The sequence below is a fragment of the Periophthalmus magnuspinnatus genome, chromosome 16, assembly GCF_009829125.3.
Source record: "Periophthalmus magnuspinnatus isolate fPerMag1 chromosome 16, fPerMag1.2.pri, whole genome shotgun sequence".
Classification (NCBI taxonomy): domain Eukaryota; kingdom Metazoa; phylum Chordata; class Actinopteri; order Gobiiformes; family Gobiidae; genus Periophthalmus; species Periophthalmus magnuspinnatus.
In genome coordinates this window covers 26,763,180-26,780,413 of record NC_047141.1, presented here as the reverse complement: position 1 = coordinate 26,780,413, position 17,234 = coordinate 26,763,180, and the positions used below count along the sequence as shown (strand labels likewise).

The window sequence follows — 17,234 nt, the reverse complement described above, 5'->3', positions numbered from 1 at the left end:
AATCTTATAATAGGCTAATTATGTTTATATCCATATCATATCCAGTGCTTCATTTGTAAATCACATGTCAGAGTGCATTTTTACTGGGATGTTCATTAATTCTGACTCAGGACACAGCAGCACCTGTAACTACGCCGTCCAGATAAGCACATGTAATATCTACATGTAATACTGCTGCAATATGTCTCTCTCATTCTTGTACAATAGGGCTTACACAATCTCTGAGCTGCTAAACCTGTTGGACTGTATGTTTAGTGGAAATGACGACAACCTGTCATACAACAATTCATTTTAAACTTGTTCACAAATGACATTTAAGATACATATTACTGATTCATAATTGTCTTTTTGACCATTAAAATGTATTAACATTTTGGGATTTATTTCAGGATCATATTTCTTATTTTATTTTTTATTTTTATCTTGCTCTCATGTGACTGGACCATATGTAGTTCCTGTTATGGGAAGTGAAAAGTATTCTCTCGTCCAACTACGAAAACATGAAACTGTGTGTGTTTGTCCTCTGTCTCTCTTTCAGTGGCTTTTGTGCATTTTCACAATGTAAGTAAGATTAAGCTTTTTATACATTGAATAACAAATAATCACGTTACAATAACTTGCATGTATACAATGACCCTACCTAACTTATGTATTTACTAATGTTAATGTAGTTATTCCCTCCGTATAGTATAGCATAAAGTTTACTTATATTTGTTTATTTTTTGTTTCAGATTGCCATGAAGCTAATTACATAGTGGGATGTTTTTTCAATGGCACCACACAGATTAGTCTTGACCTTGATGGAGACTTGTGTCTTTATGCAGACTTTGAGAACGATGATGTTGCATTGACGTTGCCACCTTTTTTTTATGTTAACACAAGCCAATTTCCACATCTTTATCGAAATGCATTGAGAGCAAAAAAGGCATGTTTGGGGGCTCAGTCATTTATTAAGCTGCTTAAACTGCCAGAAGTTACAGCACCAGAAGTAAAAGGTAAAAACATAATTTGATGTAAAGAGTAAATATCACTTCATCAAGGTGCATTATGTCACTTAACCTTCCTGCCTCTATAGAGATGTTATTGCTCTGCCAAAAATGTTCCACAGTATGGCATAAACTTATTTATGTATCTCCATGGAGAAGAGCAGGTGTTGCCACAAAGCACATTTGCATGTATTTTTCAGTGATAAAAACACCTCTAGTTGAATAAATGCATGATAGATTTAATTTAATTCCCAAAACAAAACATCTCCAGAGAGACAAGTAGAAAAGTTACATAGTGCACCTTCAATTTATATATATGAACTACCGAATTTGACCTCCTCAGATCCCCCTGAAAGCATCCTCTATCCGGCTGAAGAAGTCCTGTTGGAAGTGGAAAACAGTCTTGTTTGTTTTGTGAATCATTTTTATCCTCCTGTCATCACCGTGACATGGACCAAAAACAATCGTCTCGTGTCAGAAGGGGTGTCCACCAGCACTTATATCTCCAACGATGACCAGACCTTCCACTGCTTTTCCACTCTCACATTCACACCAGAGGACGGAGACGTGTACAGCTGCACAGTGGAGCACCCTGCCTTAGAGGAGCCCAAAACACAGTTATGGAGTGAGTGATTTAACCTGATAGAACAGTTATAGTGTATTTTGAATTACAACATAAGTAGATAACCATTTTACATTTTGTTCATTGTAATAGACGTCCTATTCAAAACTGCAGAGCTGAAGAGCCTCAACCTTTTCATCATGTCATTTTTTTTACCCAATATGTATGACTTCATATATGTCTTCACTTTTTAAATAATTGCAACTAAGTACAGGGATATTTTCGGGATAAAAGCTTCTGAGCAAACAATCTCAAATGCATGACAATACATGATCATGTTTGCACTGTTGTTCTGATGCTGCTGTTGTATATATTTTTTCTACCTTTTGGCATATATATATATATAAGCATATCTTTTTTTAACTTCGTGCTTGCCCTTATTTGTATTTGTATTTATTCAGTGTGTTTTATGTTTTATGTTGCACTTTATCACCAAGTATAAACTCCTCACAAAAGGCTGTAAAATAAATAAATACTATAACTCAGCTCATACTAGTAGGAGTAAAAACTGGTTAAAAAATACAGCAAGTACTAAAAATAAAAATTGCAAGGTTATCTTATTATAATGTAAGTTTTTTCATATTGACTATAAAGCTGTGGTCACTTTTGAAACATTATAGTGGAGATGAAATGCCAGAATTATCGCACCAAAATAATAACTAACAACTTATTAAGTTATAATAATTAGGAACTGGATTTATATAATTTACAGTGCATTATTTATTCACTCCACACTATTATCGTAGCCACAACTGCCCTTGGACAGACTGACACACAAAGTAAAATGTGCAAATTCTAGATGTATTATCTCTTCAAAATGTGACTAGAGTAAACATACATAACACAAGTATACCTTCCTTAATTTCATGGTTCAGAATTTGATCTAATTCCTTGTTCCAAATATTTCTTTCACAGATGTGGATCTGAAGAGACACCAAGACCTGGCATTTGATTTGTACTGTGGAGTGGGCCTGACTGTAGCCTTACTGGGAGTCGCAATCGGAACATTTTTAATTATCAAAGGACGTTATGGGCACTGAACGACTGGATGTATAGACCGGTGATACTGAGAAAGTGGTTTTGTTCTTTGTCCACTTTGGTTATGGGTATATATACAGTCTATGGGTTATACTCATTAGGGATGCACCAATACAATACTAGTATCGGATATCAGTGCCGATATTGAAAATTTTGGTAGATCAGATGTCAGCTTCCAAGACATCGGTTCAGCTGCTATCACATTTTGGTCTAAAAATGTACTGGCCAATATTGGTCCAAAACATGTCATGATATTAAAGTTGTCTTTTACAAAGCTGCTCTGTAGTCACAAAACACATTTGGATTTTTTTTACATTATGCTGCTTGTGTTTCAAGGAAATTAATAATATTTTCAGTCTCTGCCCAAGTATCTGTTGATATCAGGTATTGACAGATAAGCCAAAGTATCGACATTGGTATCGGAACAGAAAAAATTGGCTCGATGCATCCCTAATACCATAACAAAAACCAAAAGTATTAGGTTCACACATGCAGGTGTTTTGACTTTCATGGTTTGTCATTTCCTCTCAAACTCTTATTCACTGCCTCCTCCACAGTCTGATAGCCGCTGTGTTGTCTTCTTGTCTTCTGTGTTGTGGTTATAGAAAGTTACTTTTTCCATTGACAGCCAACTTAGGTTAGTCAAACTAAGAAAGTAATTATAAAAATTGTAAATTGTATTTACAATATTAAAAAAAAAAAATGATTGTGACTGCATTCATTGTGTTTAATGCATTTTAGCACTTTAATTTTTCACGAGATTCTAGATTAAATAATGTGTTTGAATTAACACAGATAAAGTATATTTCATCCCTCACACTAAAAGTGTCTTGTGTTTTGTAAATTAAAGACAGATTACTTGTAAATATGCAGGCATATTTAAATTACATATTTATACAAATGTAATTGAAAGCAGTTCACAATTTCTTAAATAATAAAATATAATAAGAATGAACCTGTAATGAGGTTTTGTCTCCTTTTTTACATTAGAAACTTGGGTTCTTTTTAAAACGTAAGCATCCAGTGTGTGCAATTTTATTTTATTTTTTTGCCATATCGCCCAGACATAGATATATTTAAATCAGAAATCTAAAGCAGAGCAAGGTTTTTAAGTGAACATTAAGTGTACAGTAACACATTTGATAAAGAGAGATCAAAACTCTGATGTCATAAACTGAAAGTAGTTCAGTTCCTCATAGAGCGCAGTAAGTAATTTGTTTTCATGTTATTAATGCAAACAAAAGAAAGTTGAGGTCCAGCCCTTAACAGGTCAACCCGTCAAGTGTGTGCATACCTGGCTGTTAGATGCAACTTGGTACTTCCTGATAGATCTGACGAGTTTCTCCTTTCAACAGAATTTGGACTTTATTGTTTGTCCTTTTTTATTTTTGACAAACACTGGCACTATGAATAACGTAGGAGCACATTTACTTGTTTGTTTAGCTTTAATTTTCAAAACAGGTAAGGATACATTCTTCTGTCAATGAAAGGAGTGTGGCCTCTGTAATGCTTTTACTTTGAGTGTACTTTTGATTTGATTGAGAGTGGAACCCAGGAAGAGTAGTCTGCTCCTGCAGAGACTAGCAGGATCCTTAAAATAAACAATACAACTATTTTAGGGTCTTATGTTCACCTCTTTAATGTTTGTTGTCTTCCTCTGTGATGAGCTATTGAGCTGGGGGCAGATTTGAACGATTGTCTTTTGATATGGCTAAACCAAAATGATACATTAATGTATTGGTCTCACCTCCAGAAAACTGCTAATGTGTAATAATTATGTTTGATTTTTGCAGAGGCACACTATGCAATGGGTTTATGGAGGCTTCAGTTCAGTGCGGACGATGGCCATGATGTCCTGTACACTAACCTAATATATTACAATAAGAAGCTCCTAATTTCATACAACAGCACAGAGGAGAAATTCATCGGCTACACAGAGGAGGCAATGAAAATTGCAGATGTCTTCAACAAAAACACATATTATCTAGAAGAGCAGAAAAGAACCCTTGAAAACTCTTTGCAGTATATCTCAGAAACAATGAAGATTGTTGATGCAGCAGGTAATTTTATGTTTTTAATTGATTATTTATATATTTAAACAAGACAAAGCAGGCAAACCAGATAAAAAAAAAAATTGTAACTCAATTATGTGTGCAAATTAATTATTATACAGTAATGGACAGGACTTATAGCTGAAAGATTTAAAATTTCTTATCTTATCGTATCCTCATCATATTGTGATGTGCTGAGGTAATTTGTCTTTTTGCCTGTGCAGTCTTGTCTTAATTCAGTATTTTGGCCGTTTGACACTTGGAGTAATAACAATAAACAAACTGCCATAACCTTTTCTATTTTATAGCACCACAAGAGCCTCAAGTCCGAGTGTTCTCCACTAAAACAGGAAGCAGTGACCACCCTGGCATCCTGGTGTGCAGCGCCTACAGTTTTTATCCCAAACCCCTCACTCTGACATGGTTCAGGAACGAGGAGGAGGTGACATCCGGTGTGACATTCACTGATGAGATGTCCAATGGAAACTGGCTATACCAGAAGCACTCCTACCTGGAGTACACACCTACAGCAGCAGACCACATCTCCTGCATGGTGGAGCACGCCAGCCTCCGCACTCCTAAACTCTACCCATGGGGTATGATGAGTCCAAGCTTCAGTCTTCTGAACTCATTTCGGAGCTTTCATAGTGTTTCTGTATTTTTGGCACAGAGAACTTTCCAGAGTCGAGAAGAAACAAGCTGATAGTTGGGACTGGAGGGCTGCTGCTGGGACTAGCCTTTATTATAGTCGGTGTTGTTTACTATATAAAACATATGAGAGGTGAGAATGGGCTCCAAGGGGCAAAAGGGTTATGCACTCATTTACCATTTGTGACCACGTGTCCATGAAAAACAAATTATTTCAGAAAAAAGAATTATGACTGGAAAACAAGGAATATGTGGCTACATTTTTATTGTTTGTCCCGTTTTGAAATATATTTAACTAGGACTAGTTTTGATTCAAAAATGTTAATTTTGTCTTCTTGTTTACATTAGATGCTCGGGTTCTTTTTAAAGACAATAAAGTCAAACACATCTTTTACTGTATTGTCTTTAAAAGAACCCAAGTTGCTAAGGACTAGTTTTGTTTACATTTTTACTGTATTCATATTTCTAATTAGTCTGAATGATTATATAATAACAAATATTACTCATACCAACTACCTAAATAAATTTGAAGTTTCAAAACCTTTGTATTTTACAAGTTACTAAAACATGTTTGTTTTTCTTTTTAGGTCATGTGTTGGTGCCAAATTAAAGACATGCTGAACAGAAATGCAGAATTCCTTTCATTATTCTTCACAGTGGAATAATTCAACAATAGCTTAATCAAGGCATTAGTGATTATAAAATATTCACTGCACATTGTATATTTTAATGTAAGAGGATGTCTTATTACTATAAATAGTCTATATCTACAAATAAAACTTTACTTGGATACTGAGATCAGAAGGCATAGTATGAACTAGAACAGGTCCTAACCTGATACAAAATTATGCACAGATTACCTTGTATTTTGTCATTGTCACCTCCTGTATTATTAACACAAAAACATGTCTTCTTGAGGTTGTATTAAACTTGTTTCTAGTTTCCACTAAAAATTATGCCAAATGGATGTCTTCTGTATTTGAGAGACACGTGATACTGATTAACAGCTTTGGCCGGACCATCTCACTTTAGGACGGAGGTTTTTCGCGCTCTATAGTCTGATTCCAGACCCTTCTGGATTTTAACATAAGGTAGGAGGGACTGGCTGATCAGGCAACGACAATGCAGTATTACTCAAACAAGTGTGAATGAATCAAAATACAACTCAGACCAAGCTTTTGATAAGGCAACACCATTATAATGTGCTTAAAAGTTCTTACAAGTTGAAGCAAGTATACACTTTCTTTATACAGTAAATAAACCAGCCCTGTGACAGATTTGCATACAGTTTTGGATGAATAGAAATGAAACAGTATTGATAACTCTTTATAGGATTCTTTTAACACACAAAAGTCACGCTGCCACTGATTGGAAATTACATTTTCTTAACATATTTGCTAGGTCCACCTTAACACACTTTGCAACCTATAAGGCAGTGGTTCTCAAATAGTGGGGCGCGCGCGGTGAGATACCGGGGTGGGCGCGTATGACTCCGCGTATGACACTGTAGTACTGTACGCAGCGCGCGCACAGCAAAGAACAGGAGAGAGCGAACAGATCGTGACACAGGGCAGTGAACAAGAAACACTTTTGCTAAAGAGACACTATGGACAACATTTTAACAGGGATGAAAAGAAAGGCGGATATAGACGGAGGTCACCCGAAAAATAAGACGAGGAAGTCTGATGAAGAGTATTTAGCACTTGGCTTCACCGTGACTCCGGTGGGACACGTGGACAGACCGGTGTCTGCTATGGCGTATGAAGCCAAATAAGTTAAGGTGCCACCTCATTACACCTGAGTCACGCTGATAAGACGCTGGAGTTTTTTCAGCGTAAACGTGCCAAATATTGCCAACAATCATTCCGCTTTGTAAATGTCACTTAAAGCAGCAAGCACTGAGCATCATGTAAGGTGGCATACCAAATTGCTAAATTACTTGTTTTAATTTGATATTTATTTAATTTTAATGTATTATTTTGATATTTATTTAATTTTAATTTAGTCATTTGATGTTTATTTAATTTAATTTTTTTATTTGATATTTAATTAAATTTCATTATATCATTTCATTTCTTTTATTTTCTTTTATTTATTTATTTTTTTTTTTTTTGGGGGGGGGGGGGGCGAAATTTTTCTTCTTTATAGGGGGGGCATGATAGAAAATAATTGAGAAGCACTGCTATAAGGTAATAACGGCAAATAATGTAATAATAATTGCCAGTAACGTAATTATTTTGGTCAAGTTTAAATGTAATATGACGATAATATAATGACAGTCCAATAATGTAATAAGACATCAATGTAATAACAAACCAATAATATAATATGAGGCTGATAGTGTAATAACAGGCTTATAATCTAATAACAGGTCAATGATGTAATAACAGGCTGGCAATGTAATAAGATAATAATGTAATAACAGACCGATCATGTAATAACAGACTGATAATGTCATAAAGACCGATAATGTAATAACAGGTCAATAATGTAATAACATTGTGCCAATAATGTAATAAGTCAGTGGCATCTCAATGTGGATAAAATAAAAATTAGGAAAAAACACAAACTGAAGAGCCATTACAGTCGTAACAGTACATTATTCTTTTGTTGTTTAAAGTTTGATGTCTTTCGGTGGGGTAAGTAAAAATGTGCAGTGGACAATTTTACTTTCTCATTGTCTTTTGATAAGGATACACTAAAATGTTATTTGCAATTTTGTGTGAAAAAGTGCAATAATAGTAAAGTATTGTTTTTGCAGACGTTCAATATGGCTATGGTGTTATAATCTGTCAGTCTAGAGCAGAAGATGTTCATGATGCTGTGTTCACTGAGCAAATATTCTACAATAAGTAGCTCTTCAGGGCATACAACACAGAGTGGACATTTACCGACTACACAGAACACGCAAACAGAATTGTAGAAGGCTTCAGCCACTGTCCAACATTTAAAAAGAAATTGAATATGCCCTAGAAGACTGTAAAACAGAAAGCCCTGAAATATTGACATCATTTGAGACAGGTAAATTTACAAATCTCAAAATATCTAAGAGTAGTCACCGCAGGTGAATTGAGTTTTTGATTTAAATTCTTGCAATCTGGGTTGTTTTTTCCTTCTAAAATTGACAAAATTCAAAAAGAAAAATGCACACCATGCTTTCAATCATATATTTATTTTCTACAGGCAATTTTTGCTAGATTATTAAGTAAGCATTCTTTTTGTCAGACAGGAGAGTATACCTGCTTTAAATATTTGAGCTACTTTCTGCAGTGTTCCTCAGATTGCTTCTGAGGGTCTTCTTAAAAGAAGATCCCATTATGTCATTATTCTGCAAGTAACAATGGGACAACAGTAGCCTGACAAATCCAGAATGATATGTCTCTGTATGTTCTGGGTCCAGGCAACAACAAAAGCAAGCAACTACAAACATTACATGATTTTCTTGACCAACAACCAGCGTCCAGATTGGCAGCACATCCCTAATATACTGTTTACCATTTCACACTTGAGCTTATTTATTCTTAACCAAGCTCATTTAGTCTTTACCACCTTGTATTTAATTTTATAAAACTTAACTATAAAAGTCATATAATAATGAGTGCAAACATTCAAGTTGAGACAAAAAATTCTATTTTTGTTTGTTGTTTCTTTTCGGGTCTTGTGTTGGTGCCCAAACATTAAGAAAAATAACAGAAGAGGACTGCATTTGTTATATTTTTATTAGACGGCCACCCACTAATAATTACTTAGAACATATTCTACTGATTTTCTTATATAGGTAGATATAAACTTCTATGGCTTATTTTCAGATTTAGTTCTGTAGTCACTAATAATCATAATCATTTACACATGAATTCAGTAAATAAAACATCTGTGCTGATCAGAGAATGCCACAGTATTTTGCTGCAAAAATATAATCATTAGCAAATTTCAGGTTAATGAATGTGTATCAAAGTATTGATAAATGTTCTGTCCCATAGGATCCACCAAAGAATGTAAAGAATGCTGTCAAAAAGCCCGCCCCTCACTGTCACACCTGCCAACATTCTCAACCTGCAGTTTGGTTATTTCCTAGTTATTATAAGGGTGGTTCATTTTGACACAATGAATACAGGAGTAAATTTACTATTGTGTTTTGCTCTGTTTTTCCACACATCAGGTAAGATTATGAAACATTACTCTGAACTTGTGTTTAATGATAATTCTCCAGGTGACAACAATGGTCTTATTTCCTGTTCAGAGATTGTAGTTGTTTTGCGAGTTCATTTTTGTTCTAACCTGTTTGTGTACAGGTTAAACTTGATTTCAATACTAAGATAAAGGCTCATTACTCAGTAATGACTTCGACAGCATGATACTAAAAAACAAATTTTAAACAGGAGAATGTAGTACAACAGAAAACAATAACAGTACTAATTCTTTTTAATATTAAGTGGTCTTATACTGGTTCAGATACAGTGAGATCGAGACCATTCTAAAACTACTCAGGAGAAATCTATTTTTGTCCATTTTATTTTGTTTTCGGTATCAATACCCCTTTAAAGTATGTTTTATTTAGACAATCTGCAGACTGCTTTTAGCTTATACAGTTATAATACATATCACTGATATCTAATGTTTTCATGCCATGTGTTTGGTCTTCATGACTGGTTGTTTTGCAATGCTATGGGTGCTTTATTGTCATTATATCAATCTGCCAATGGTACTATAAATGAAAAGTTGCATACCTCTGGCACATTTATACAATGGACAGACACATGTTACTTTATATTCACTGTCCCAGATAAAATGAACATAAGCAACTATCTTACATTATTTGTCTTTTTGACAATACTTTAAATCATACATATAGACATAAAATACCTTGCAACTGTATTCACCATATTTTTTTTAATCTTTCAGGAGTTGCTCATTATGTTCATGGTACTGAAACTTGTCGGTTTAGTGCAGAAGACGACGTTGTGTTTTCTGCCCAACTATACTACAACAAGCAGCTATTTGCTTCATTCAACAGTACAACTGAGAAATTCACCGGCTACACAAAAGAGGCAAAAGACATCGCAGATGGCTTAAACCAAAACCCACGTGCTTTAAGGGAAATGAAATATGCCCTGAAAACGTGTAAAGAACTTATACCTGAAGTTTTGAAGTCTGTTCAGGCAGCAGGTAATTTTACAGAGCTCAAAATATATACAAGTAATATACAAATATGAAATATATGGATACAAGTATTATTTTTCTTTTCCCAAGTGTCGTAACGGCAGGTGCAGGTGCGGACCAAGGAGTGCAGACTCGGGGCAAGTTCAGTGTTTATTCATAATTTGTGCAGAAATATAAGTCAATAGTTCATAAGTCACAAACGGGGAGCAGGGAGCGGGAGACAGACCAGGCGGGCGTAGTGCAGAGCGGGGACGGGAAGCCATGATCGGAGCGAGGACAGGAGCGGAACGAGACCAGGTCGAGCCGAGCAGGAGTAATCCAGAGAGCGGGACCGAGGGCGGGAGACGAGGAGCAAGCCGGAGACCAAGACAGGACAGGAGGCGAAGACAAAGGGTGGACTGTACCGGAGCTGGGGTGCAGAGGCAGGAGCAGGAACGAGCGGGAGAGCAGGAACGTTGACACGCGGACGGTCTGGCCCCGAGTGTCTGGTCCGAGACGGTACTGGAAACAGGGTGAAGACGAGCAGGAATACACAGACGGTCTGGCTCCAAGTGTCTTCTGCCGAGCCCTCAAATACTCGGCAGCAGGTGGAGGTAATTGCGCTGATGCGCTCCAGGTGCGCACGGGAGGAGTCAGGAACTCCGCGCAGCTCCAAGCAGACAGGTAGGGGAGGGGGAGAGCACACAGGGAGACAGATACTACAGGCATCATGACACTAAGACAAAGAACAGTGGGAATAATATTCTTAAATTTAAAAATTAACTATTGAAACTTTCCCTGTAGATTACTGAAGGTGAGGTAATTGTCTCATATCTTGAGGAAGACTCCAGAAAGATAAAAAGTTGTTTATTTTATCATTTGGTGTTTCGGTTCTCCAAACAATTATCAGAAAGCAGAATAAAAGAAGAAGAATCTCACATGACATGGGATGCCAGTTTCAATGCTGAAATCCAGTTGGTTTAAACCTAAAACGCCTCTCTCTCATTGAAATGTTCACTACCTAAACCCCAGCAACTGCAGCCAATCATTATTTAGTGCTAGTGCAGCCTCTGCAGCTCAGTGAGTGAATTCTGGAGGTTCTGAACTTTGGTCTGGGAATGAGAATGACTTATATGTATCTTCTATATGCAGGTTAAGACACTGGTGGCTACTCGGGTTCAGTTGTGATTGTACCTTTTGAAAACTGTTTTAAGGGCCAGATTCATCAGTCCAGATGCAAAGCTCCCTGTGCAATAACAACAAACAAACTGCCATAACCTTTTCTATTTTATAGCACAAGAGCCTCAAGTCCGAGTGTTCTCCACTAAAACAGGAAGCAGTGACCACCCTGGCATCCTGGTGTGCAGCGCCTACAGTTTCTATCCCAAACCCCTCACTCTGACATGGTTCAGGAACGAGGAGGAGGTGACATCCGGTGTGACATTCACTGATGAGATGTCCAATGGAAACTGGCTATACCAGAAGCACTCCTACCTGGAGTACACACCTACAGCAGCAGACCACATCTCCTGCATGGTGGAGCACGCCAGCCTCCGCACTCCTAAACTCTACCCATGGGGTATGATGAGTCCAAGCTTCAGTCTTCGGAACTAATTTCGGAGCTTTCATAGTGTTTCTGTATTTTTGGCACAGAGAACTTTCCAGAGTCGAGAAGAAACAAGCTGATAGTTGGGACTGGAGGGCTGCTGTTGGGACTGGCCTTTATTATAGTCGGTGTTGTTTACTATATAAAACACATGAGAGGTGAGAATCGGCTCCAAGGGGCAAAAGGGTTATGCACTCATTTACCATTTGTGACCACGTGTCCATGTAAAACAAATTATTTCAGAAAAAAGAATTATGACTGGAAAACAAGGAATATGTGGCTACATTTTTATTGTTTGTCCTGTTTTGAAATATATTTAACTAGGACTAGTTTTGATTCAAAAATGTTCATTTTGTCTTCTTGTTTACATTAGAAGCTTGGGTTCTTTTTAAAGACAACAGAGTAGGAGATGTATTTATATTGTTGACATGTTTGGGCTGCGAGCTGCAAGCCATCTGTAACAGTTCTGAAGATAGCTCACAGCTAGCAGCCAAAACATGTCAACAAGGTAAAGACATCTTTTACTGTATTGTCTTTAAAAAGAACCCAAGTTGCTAAGGACTAGTTTTGTTTACCTTTTGACTGGTTTCATATTTCTAATTAGTTTTAATAATTATATAATAGATATTACTCATACCAACTACCTAAATAAATCTGAACTTTCAAAACCTTTTTATTTTACAAGTTACTAAAACATGTTTGTTTTTCTTTTTAGGTCATATGTTGGTGCCAAATTAAAGACATGCTGAACAGAAATGCAGAATTCCTTTCATTATTCTTCACAGTGGAATAATTTAACAATAGCCTAATGGAAGCATTAGTGATAAAGCACATTTTAACCTCAATAAGATGTCTTGTTATTATAAATAGCCTATATCTACAAATACAACTTTACTTCGATTGTGAGACCAGATGATATGCTATGAAATAGACACTACTATAAACATAGACCCTAACCCCATCCATTAATTTTATACCACTTTATCCCGGACCGGGTCAGGTTTCTGCACTGGCTCCTGTGGCTCAGAGAATAGACTTTAAAGCAGTTCTGCTTGTGTACTAGCACCAAAGTACCTCTCTGACATATTAGTGCCATATGAACCATCGCACACTCTGAGAACTTCAGGGACCGGCCTCCTGCCGGTGCCCAGAGTCAGGACTAAACATGGGGAATCAGCATTTCAGTTTTATGCAGCTAAAACCTGGAACAGTCTTCCTGAAGATGTGAGACAAGCCTTTACTTTGACAATGTTTAAATCCAGGCTCAAAACTGTTCTTTTTAGCTGTTCATATGACTGAAAGAGTTTTATTCTGCACTCTTCTGTTTTAATATTAATTTTATGATGATTATTTGTGATTATTTATGTTTTTATTTGTGTGATGCTAATGTCTTTCTTATTCTGTAAAGCACTTTGAATTACTTTGTGTATGAATTGTGCTATACAAATAAAGGTGCCTTGCCTTGCCTACGTCAATGCGGCGCAATCAGTTCTGCGCATGCGCTAAGGAAAATTATGAGCCGTTTCGGATTCTATTTTATTTTTATATTTCTGCTGATTAAATGTCCGAGTTTTCTCCTTTTTGCATGCTTTGTCATTTATGTTTACATCCATTATAGGACACGGTAGCAGAAAGGGGTTGACAGCGGTAATTTAGCCAAATAGTCAGCCTAAAATCTAAAGATATACAAACTAAATGTGCCAAATCCACTGCTTTTACAAACGCGTCATAGAACATGTCGTCCTTGTTACTGCAGCTCTGTGTGGCGTCAGTTAGAAAACGACTGTGCTGTACTAGGCTCGGAGGTCGTCCTGAAAGGCATCATCACCACCAAACCAAAACAACGGAGCGGGATCAGTGCGGAATTACGTTCAGATTTGCGATAAGAGGCGCTTGATAAGAGATGTTAAAAAGCGCGATAGAAACGTGGGTAGCGTCCAAAGAAACGGTTTCCCCACAGCCGAAAGAAGAGGGAAGAAGTCCGCTCAACATCTGGTGAGTAAAATTCGACCGGTTGCCATGGTGATCGCCTCAAACTGTAGAAACGTTGTAGAATATGGCAGAACATGGAGGGTCAGACTTGGGAAATTTTGAGATTGTAAATAATAACTACAATATAACAAAGGGATTGGATTAGCAATAGATGGCTAAATGTACAATCCTATGCGTCCTGAAGAAAGATAGAATCATGTTTTCCTCATGGGGCAATCTATCTATCTCTAAAAGTATAATAAGGGACAGGGACCTAAATGACTGTGCAGAACAATTAAAAACGGGACATAGCTCGTATATGCGCGTCCAGAATGTAGTATGTACCTATTTCAGTCCTATTTCAGTTCTGTATCTCTTATGAGAACCGATATGTGAGTGAATCTGAGATTGTCTTTGTGTAATATTACAACTTCCTTAAAATAATAACTAAGGAAGTACACTGTAGATCATTTACTCAACATCCTTATAGTATGTTATGGCTGTCCAGTCTAACAAGCAACGTATGCCAATTATTTTTCTTTATTAATGTAGGTTAAAATATAAAACATGAATTCTTCAGTAAAAATATAGCACTAATAATAATAGAACCTTCCAAGTAGCTCTAAATATTACTCTTAAGTAATTTACTCATCCGACAAACATTGATAAAAATGCAGAAGTGGAGAAGTATCAGACACATAAAAATTACCCTCAAACGAGCAGAAATATTGGACTTAGATTTAGACAGATTTTACTGATTCATAAGGGACATAATTTGGACAAAGTAGCTCACACATTACAATATGATATAGTAACAAAGAAAGTATAAATGTTAATAATAATATATGGAGTGTGGTATAAATGTAGCCCAGTATTTGGACTGGAGAATGAGTTCCTCTGACCCTCTGTAGTCTCTGGTGCAGTGAGTGTGCCGAAGTGTTTGTGGTGTCTCCTGTCCCTCACCATAACAAATGTCTCCAGCTCACAGCCAATCACATGACCAGCTTTATGGATCAGTTTGTCAGTCTGTCCAATGTCCCTTTTGCCGGTGCTGCTCCCCAGCACACCATAGCAAAGTACAGGGCCACCGTAGACTTCTATATTTGGACATATACATTATTTTTGATTTCCCCACTGTGGGACTAATAAAGATGTATCTTATCTTATCTTATCTATTTTTGCATTTAGCATATCTTAAAATATATGTAAAATATTATTATTTTGACAATCTAGTATACAGGCCTGCTTGCCTGTGTAAAGTGTTAAAAAAAAGTTTTTTTGATTATGTAATTTTTAATCTGTGTTTATGTTTTTCCAGTTCACTGACCTCCTGCATTTCTTCCTGTTGACACTGTGCTATGGGTCAGAGGTTCTCGTTTTGGCTGCACGGTAGGGCAGAGGATATGCCATCATCGACTCCTTCATGGCTTTCATTAATGGCCGTCCCAACACCAGCTCGGCTTGCAGTCCTCCTCAGTTCTTCCCCCGAAGCCCCAGGGCATCTCCTCTCAAAATGGAGCCCAGTGCACCACTCACCCCACCTTTTCCTGTCAGCCTGCAAAGAGGAGGTCACACGGACCCCTGTTGCACAAAGCAGTGATGGGGCAAGAGCTGAGACGGGCGTGAATAGTGGACTTCATATTTGGGAGGTGCTGTGGTCCCCCAAACAGAGAGGAAGCCATGCTGTAATTGGAATTGCTACGAAAAACTGTCCATTGCAAGCGTCTGGGTACAATGTGCTAGTGGGGGGAGACCCGCAGTCTTGGGGATGGGAGTTAAAAACAAATCACCTTTGGCATGATGGAAAAAGTAGAGAATTTTACACAGGAAATTGGCAACTAACTACTACAGACCTCTCATTTGACATCCCAGATAAAGTGCTCTTAGTGTTAGATGCAGATGCTGGCACATTGGGGTTTATTGTGAATGGGAGCTTCCTTGGGACAGCTTTTGAAGGCCTACCTCATGGCAAGGACTTGTTCCCCGCTGTCAGCAGTGTAAGAGGAGGGGCCACCATACGACTACGTTACCTCAATGGTACAAGAAGTGAGTATCTAAAAATGTATGTGCAAAGTTGAAGTGTGCATAGAATGGAGAGCTTAAAAAATATTACTCTTTGGATGTGTGAGATCCAATTTTGAAAAGAAACAGAAATTCCTTAAATGTTGAACTTAATTCTTATTTGTTAGGTAGAGGACCAGACACCAATGACATCCAGATTTGAACCTTTAGGAGGAGTTATTGACATAACTTGAACCATAGCGATAACATTCCTTCACCTATTCTCACTATTACGGTCTATTTACCGTACTGACAAATGTATTACCTCTGTGTCTCTTTGGTAGGAGAACCACCAACACTGATGGCATTGTGTCGTCTGTCTATCTGCAAGAATCTGAAAGAGGAACAAACTGACAAACTGCCTTTGCCATCATGTCTCCAACACTACCTGAGTTCAAGTCTGCTGTAAACATAAAAAAAAAAACAATTCAAATGGCTTCTTTCCTTGTTTGTAATAAATGTATTTTTATGTTTATACATTTGTAATAAAAGTTAAATTTAAATAAAGTTGTCTTTATAATGTATGTAACTAGCCGTTAAGTGTTGTTTTTGCATGTTCATTCATGATAACAAGGGCTGAAAAAAGTAAGGGCTAAAAGCAGTCATCTAATAATATAGTCCAGAAGCCAGACCCCTTCATCGCGATCATTTTGCTACCTCTTTCTTACTATTATGTTTCATCAATGTACACCCTCAGCCACTTCGAGTTCAGGGTCTTTCGTTTCAATTTGGCCCTGTAACTCATTCGGCTCCAGTACCCCCTGTGTGACACAGTAATGACAATTGGAATGACACAGAATACAATAATATAACCTGACCTTATTTACTGTTGTTGGCTAAGGGAAGTTGTTATTGTCTGCTAGGTCTGATTTTAACCATCCCCCTCATGCTCATCATTGACATTCATATAGCCTATCTTTGCCACTCACTAATACAGATTGTGAAAGCTAATAGAAATAATCAGGTTAATCATTTGTGCATTTACATTTTGGATATTTCATGGCAAAGTACAATGTAAACAATAGGTAAAAGTGTCATCACATTCTAGGATCTGAAGCACAAAAATGAAGAATATATACAGGCTATGGTCACAACGCATTTAGAAGTTTGCC

At 37.1% G+C, this 17,234-nt stretch overlaps 4 protein-coding genes across 4 annotated transcripts; all 4 read left to right on the top strand.

The window, feature by feature from the left end:
- The first annotated feature begins 468 nt into the window (after positions 1–468).
- On the top strand, positions 469–3,458 carry LOC117383793 (H-2 class II histocompatibility antigen, A-U alpha chain-like). The gene is made up of 4 exons (XM_033981014.2): positions 469–561; positions 732–995; positions 1,330–1,611; positions 2,524–3,458. The coding sequence occupies exons 1-4, from the start codon at positions 501–503 to the stop codon at positions 2,646–2,648; spliced, it is 732 nt and encodes a 243-aa protein (XP_033836905.1). The 5' UTR covers positions 469–500; the 3' UTR covers positions 2,649–3,458.
- A 473-nt stretch (positions 3,459–3,931) lies between these two features.
- On the top strand, positions 3,932–5,955 carry LOC117384246 (rano class II histocompatibility antigen, A beta chain-like). The gene is made up of 5 exons (XM_033981532.2): positions 3,932–4,107; positions 4,440–4,706; positions 5,006–5,293; positions 5,368–5,478; positions 5,933–5,955. Exons 1-5 carry the CDS (start codon positions 4,053–4,055, stop codon positions 5,953–5,955), a joined length of 744 nt encoding a protein of 247 aa, XP_033837423.2. The 5' UTR covers positions 3,932–4,052.
- A 4,489-nt stretch (positions 5,956–10,444) lies between these two features.
- On the top strand, positions 10,445–12,851 carry LOC117384245 (boLa class II histocompatibility antigen, DQB*0101 beta chain-like). Its single transcript, XM_055228096.1, has 4 exons — positions 10,445–10,511; positions 11,779–12,063; positions 12,138–12,248; positions 12,806–12,851. The coding sequence occupies exons 1-4, from the start codon at positions 10,445–10,447 to the stop codon at positions 12,826–12,828; spliced, it is 486 nt and encodes a 161-aa protein (XP_055084071.1). The 3' UTR covers positions 12,829–12,851.
- A 957-nt stretch (positions 12,852–13,808) lies between these two features.
- On the top strand, positions 13,809–16,531 carry si:ch1073-228j22.2 (SPRY domain-containing SOCS box protein 1). The gene is made up of 3 exons (XM_033981530.2): positions 13,809–14,085; positions 15,380–16,107; positions 16,407–16,531. Exons 2-3 carry the CDS (start codon positions 15,420–15,422, stop codon positions 16,529–16,531), a joined length of 813 nt encoding a protein of 270 aa, XP_033837421.1. The 5' UTR covers positions 13,809–14,085; positions 15,380–15,419.
- The last annotated feature ends 703 nt before the right edge of the window (positions 16,532–17,234 follow it).

Bases quoted from the DNA above. Each gene is read 5' to 3' on its own strand.
- si:ch1073-228j22.2 (XM_033981530.2), top strand. From the start codon at position 15,420: ATGGGTCAGAGGTTCTCGTTTTGGCTGCACGGTAGGGCAGAGGATATG. The intron at 16,108-16,406 runs GTGAGTATCTAA...TCTCTTTGGTAG, and splicing joins TTACCTCAATGGTACAAGAA to GAGAACCACCAACACTGATG.
- LOC117384246 (XM_033981532.2), top strand. From the start codon at position 4,053: ATGAATAACGTAGGAGCACATTTACTTGTTTGTTTAGCTTTAATTTTC. The intron at 4,707-5,005 runs GTAATTTTATGT...TCTATTTTATAG, and splicing joins GAAGATTGTTGATGCAGCAG to CACCACAAGAGCCTCAAGTC. The intron at 5,479-5,932 runs GTGAGAATGGGC...TTTTCTTTTTAG, and splicing joins CTATATAAAACATATGAGAG to GTCATGTGTTGGTGCCAAAT.
- LOC117384245 (XM_055228096.1), top strand. From the start codon at position 10,445: ATGAAATATGCCCTGAAAACGTGTAAAGAACTTATACCTGAAGTTTTG. The intron at 10,512-11,778 runs GTAATTTTACAG...TCTATTTTATAG, and splicing joins GAAGTCTGTTCAGGCAGCAG to CACAAGAGCCTCAAGTCCGA. The intron at 12,064-12,137 runs GTATGATGAGTC...TTTTTGGCACAG, and splicing joins TCCTAAACTCTACCCATGGG to AGAACTTTCCAGAGTCGAGA.
- LOC117383793 (XM_033981014.2), top strand. From the start codon at position 501: ATGAAACTGTGTGTGTTTGTCCTCTGTCTCTCTTTCAGTGGCTTTTGT. The intron at 562-731 runs GTAAGTAAGATT...TTTTTGTTTCAG, and splicing joins CTTTTGTGCATTTTCACAAT to ATTGCCATGAAGCTAATTAC. The intron at 1,612-2,523 runs GTGAGTGATTTA...TTTCTTTCACAG, and splicing joins GCCCAAAACACAGTTATGGA to ATGTGGATCTGAAGAGACAC.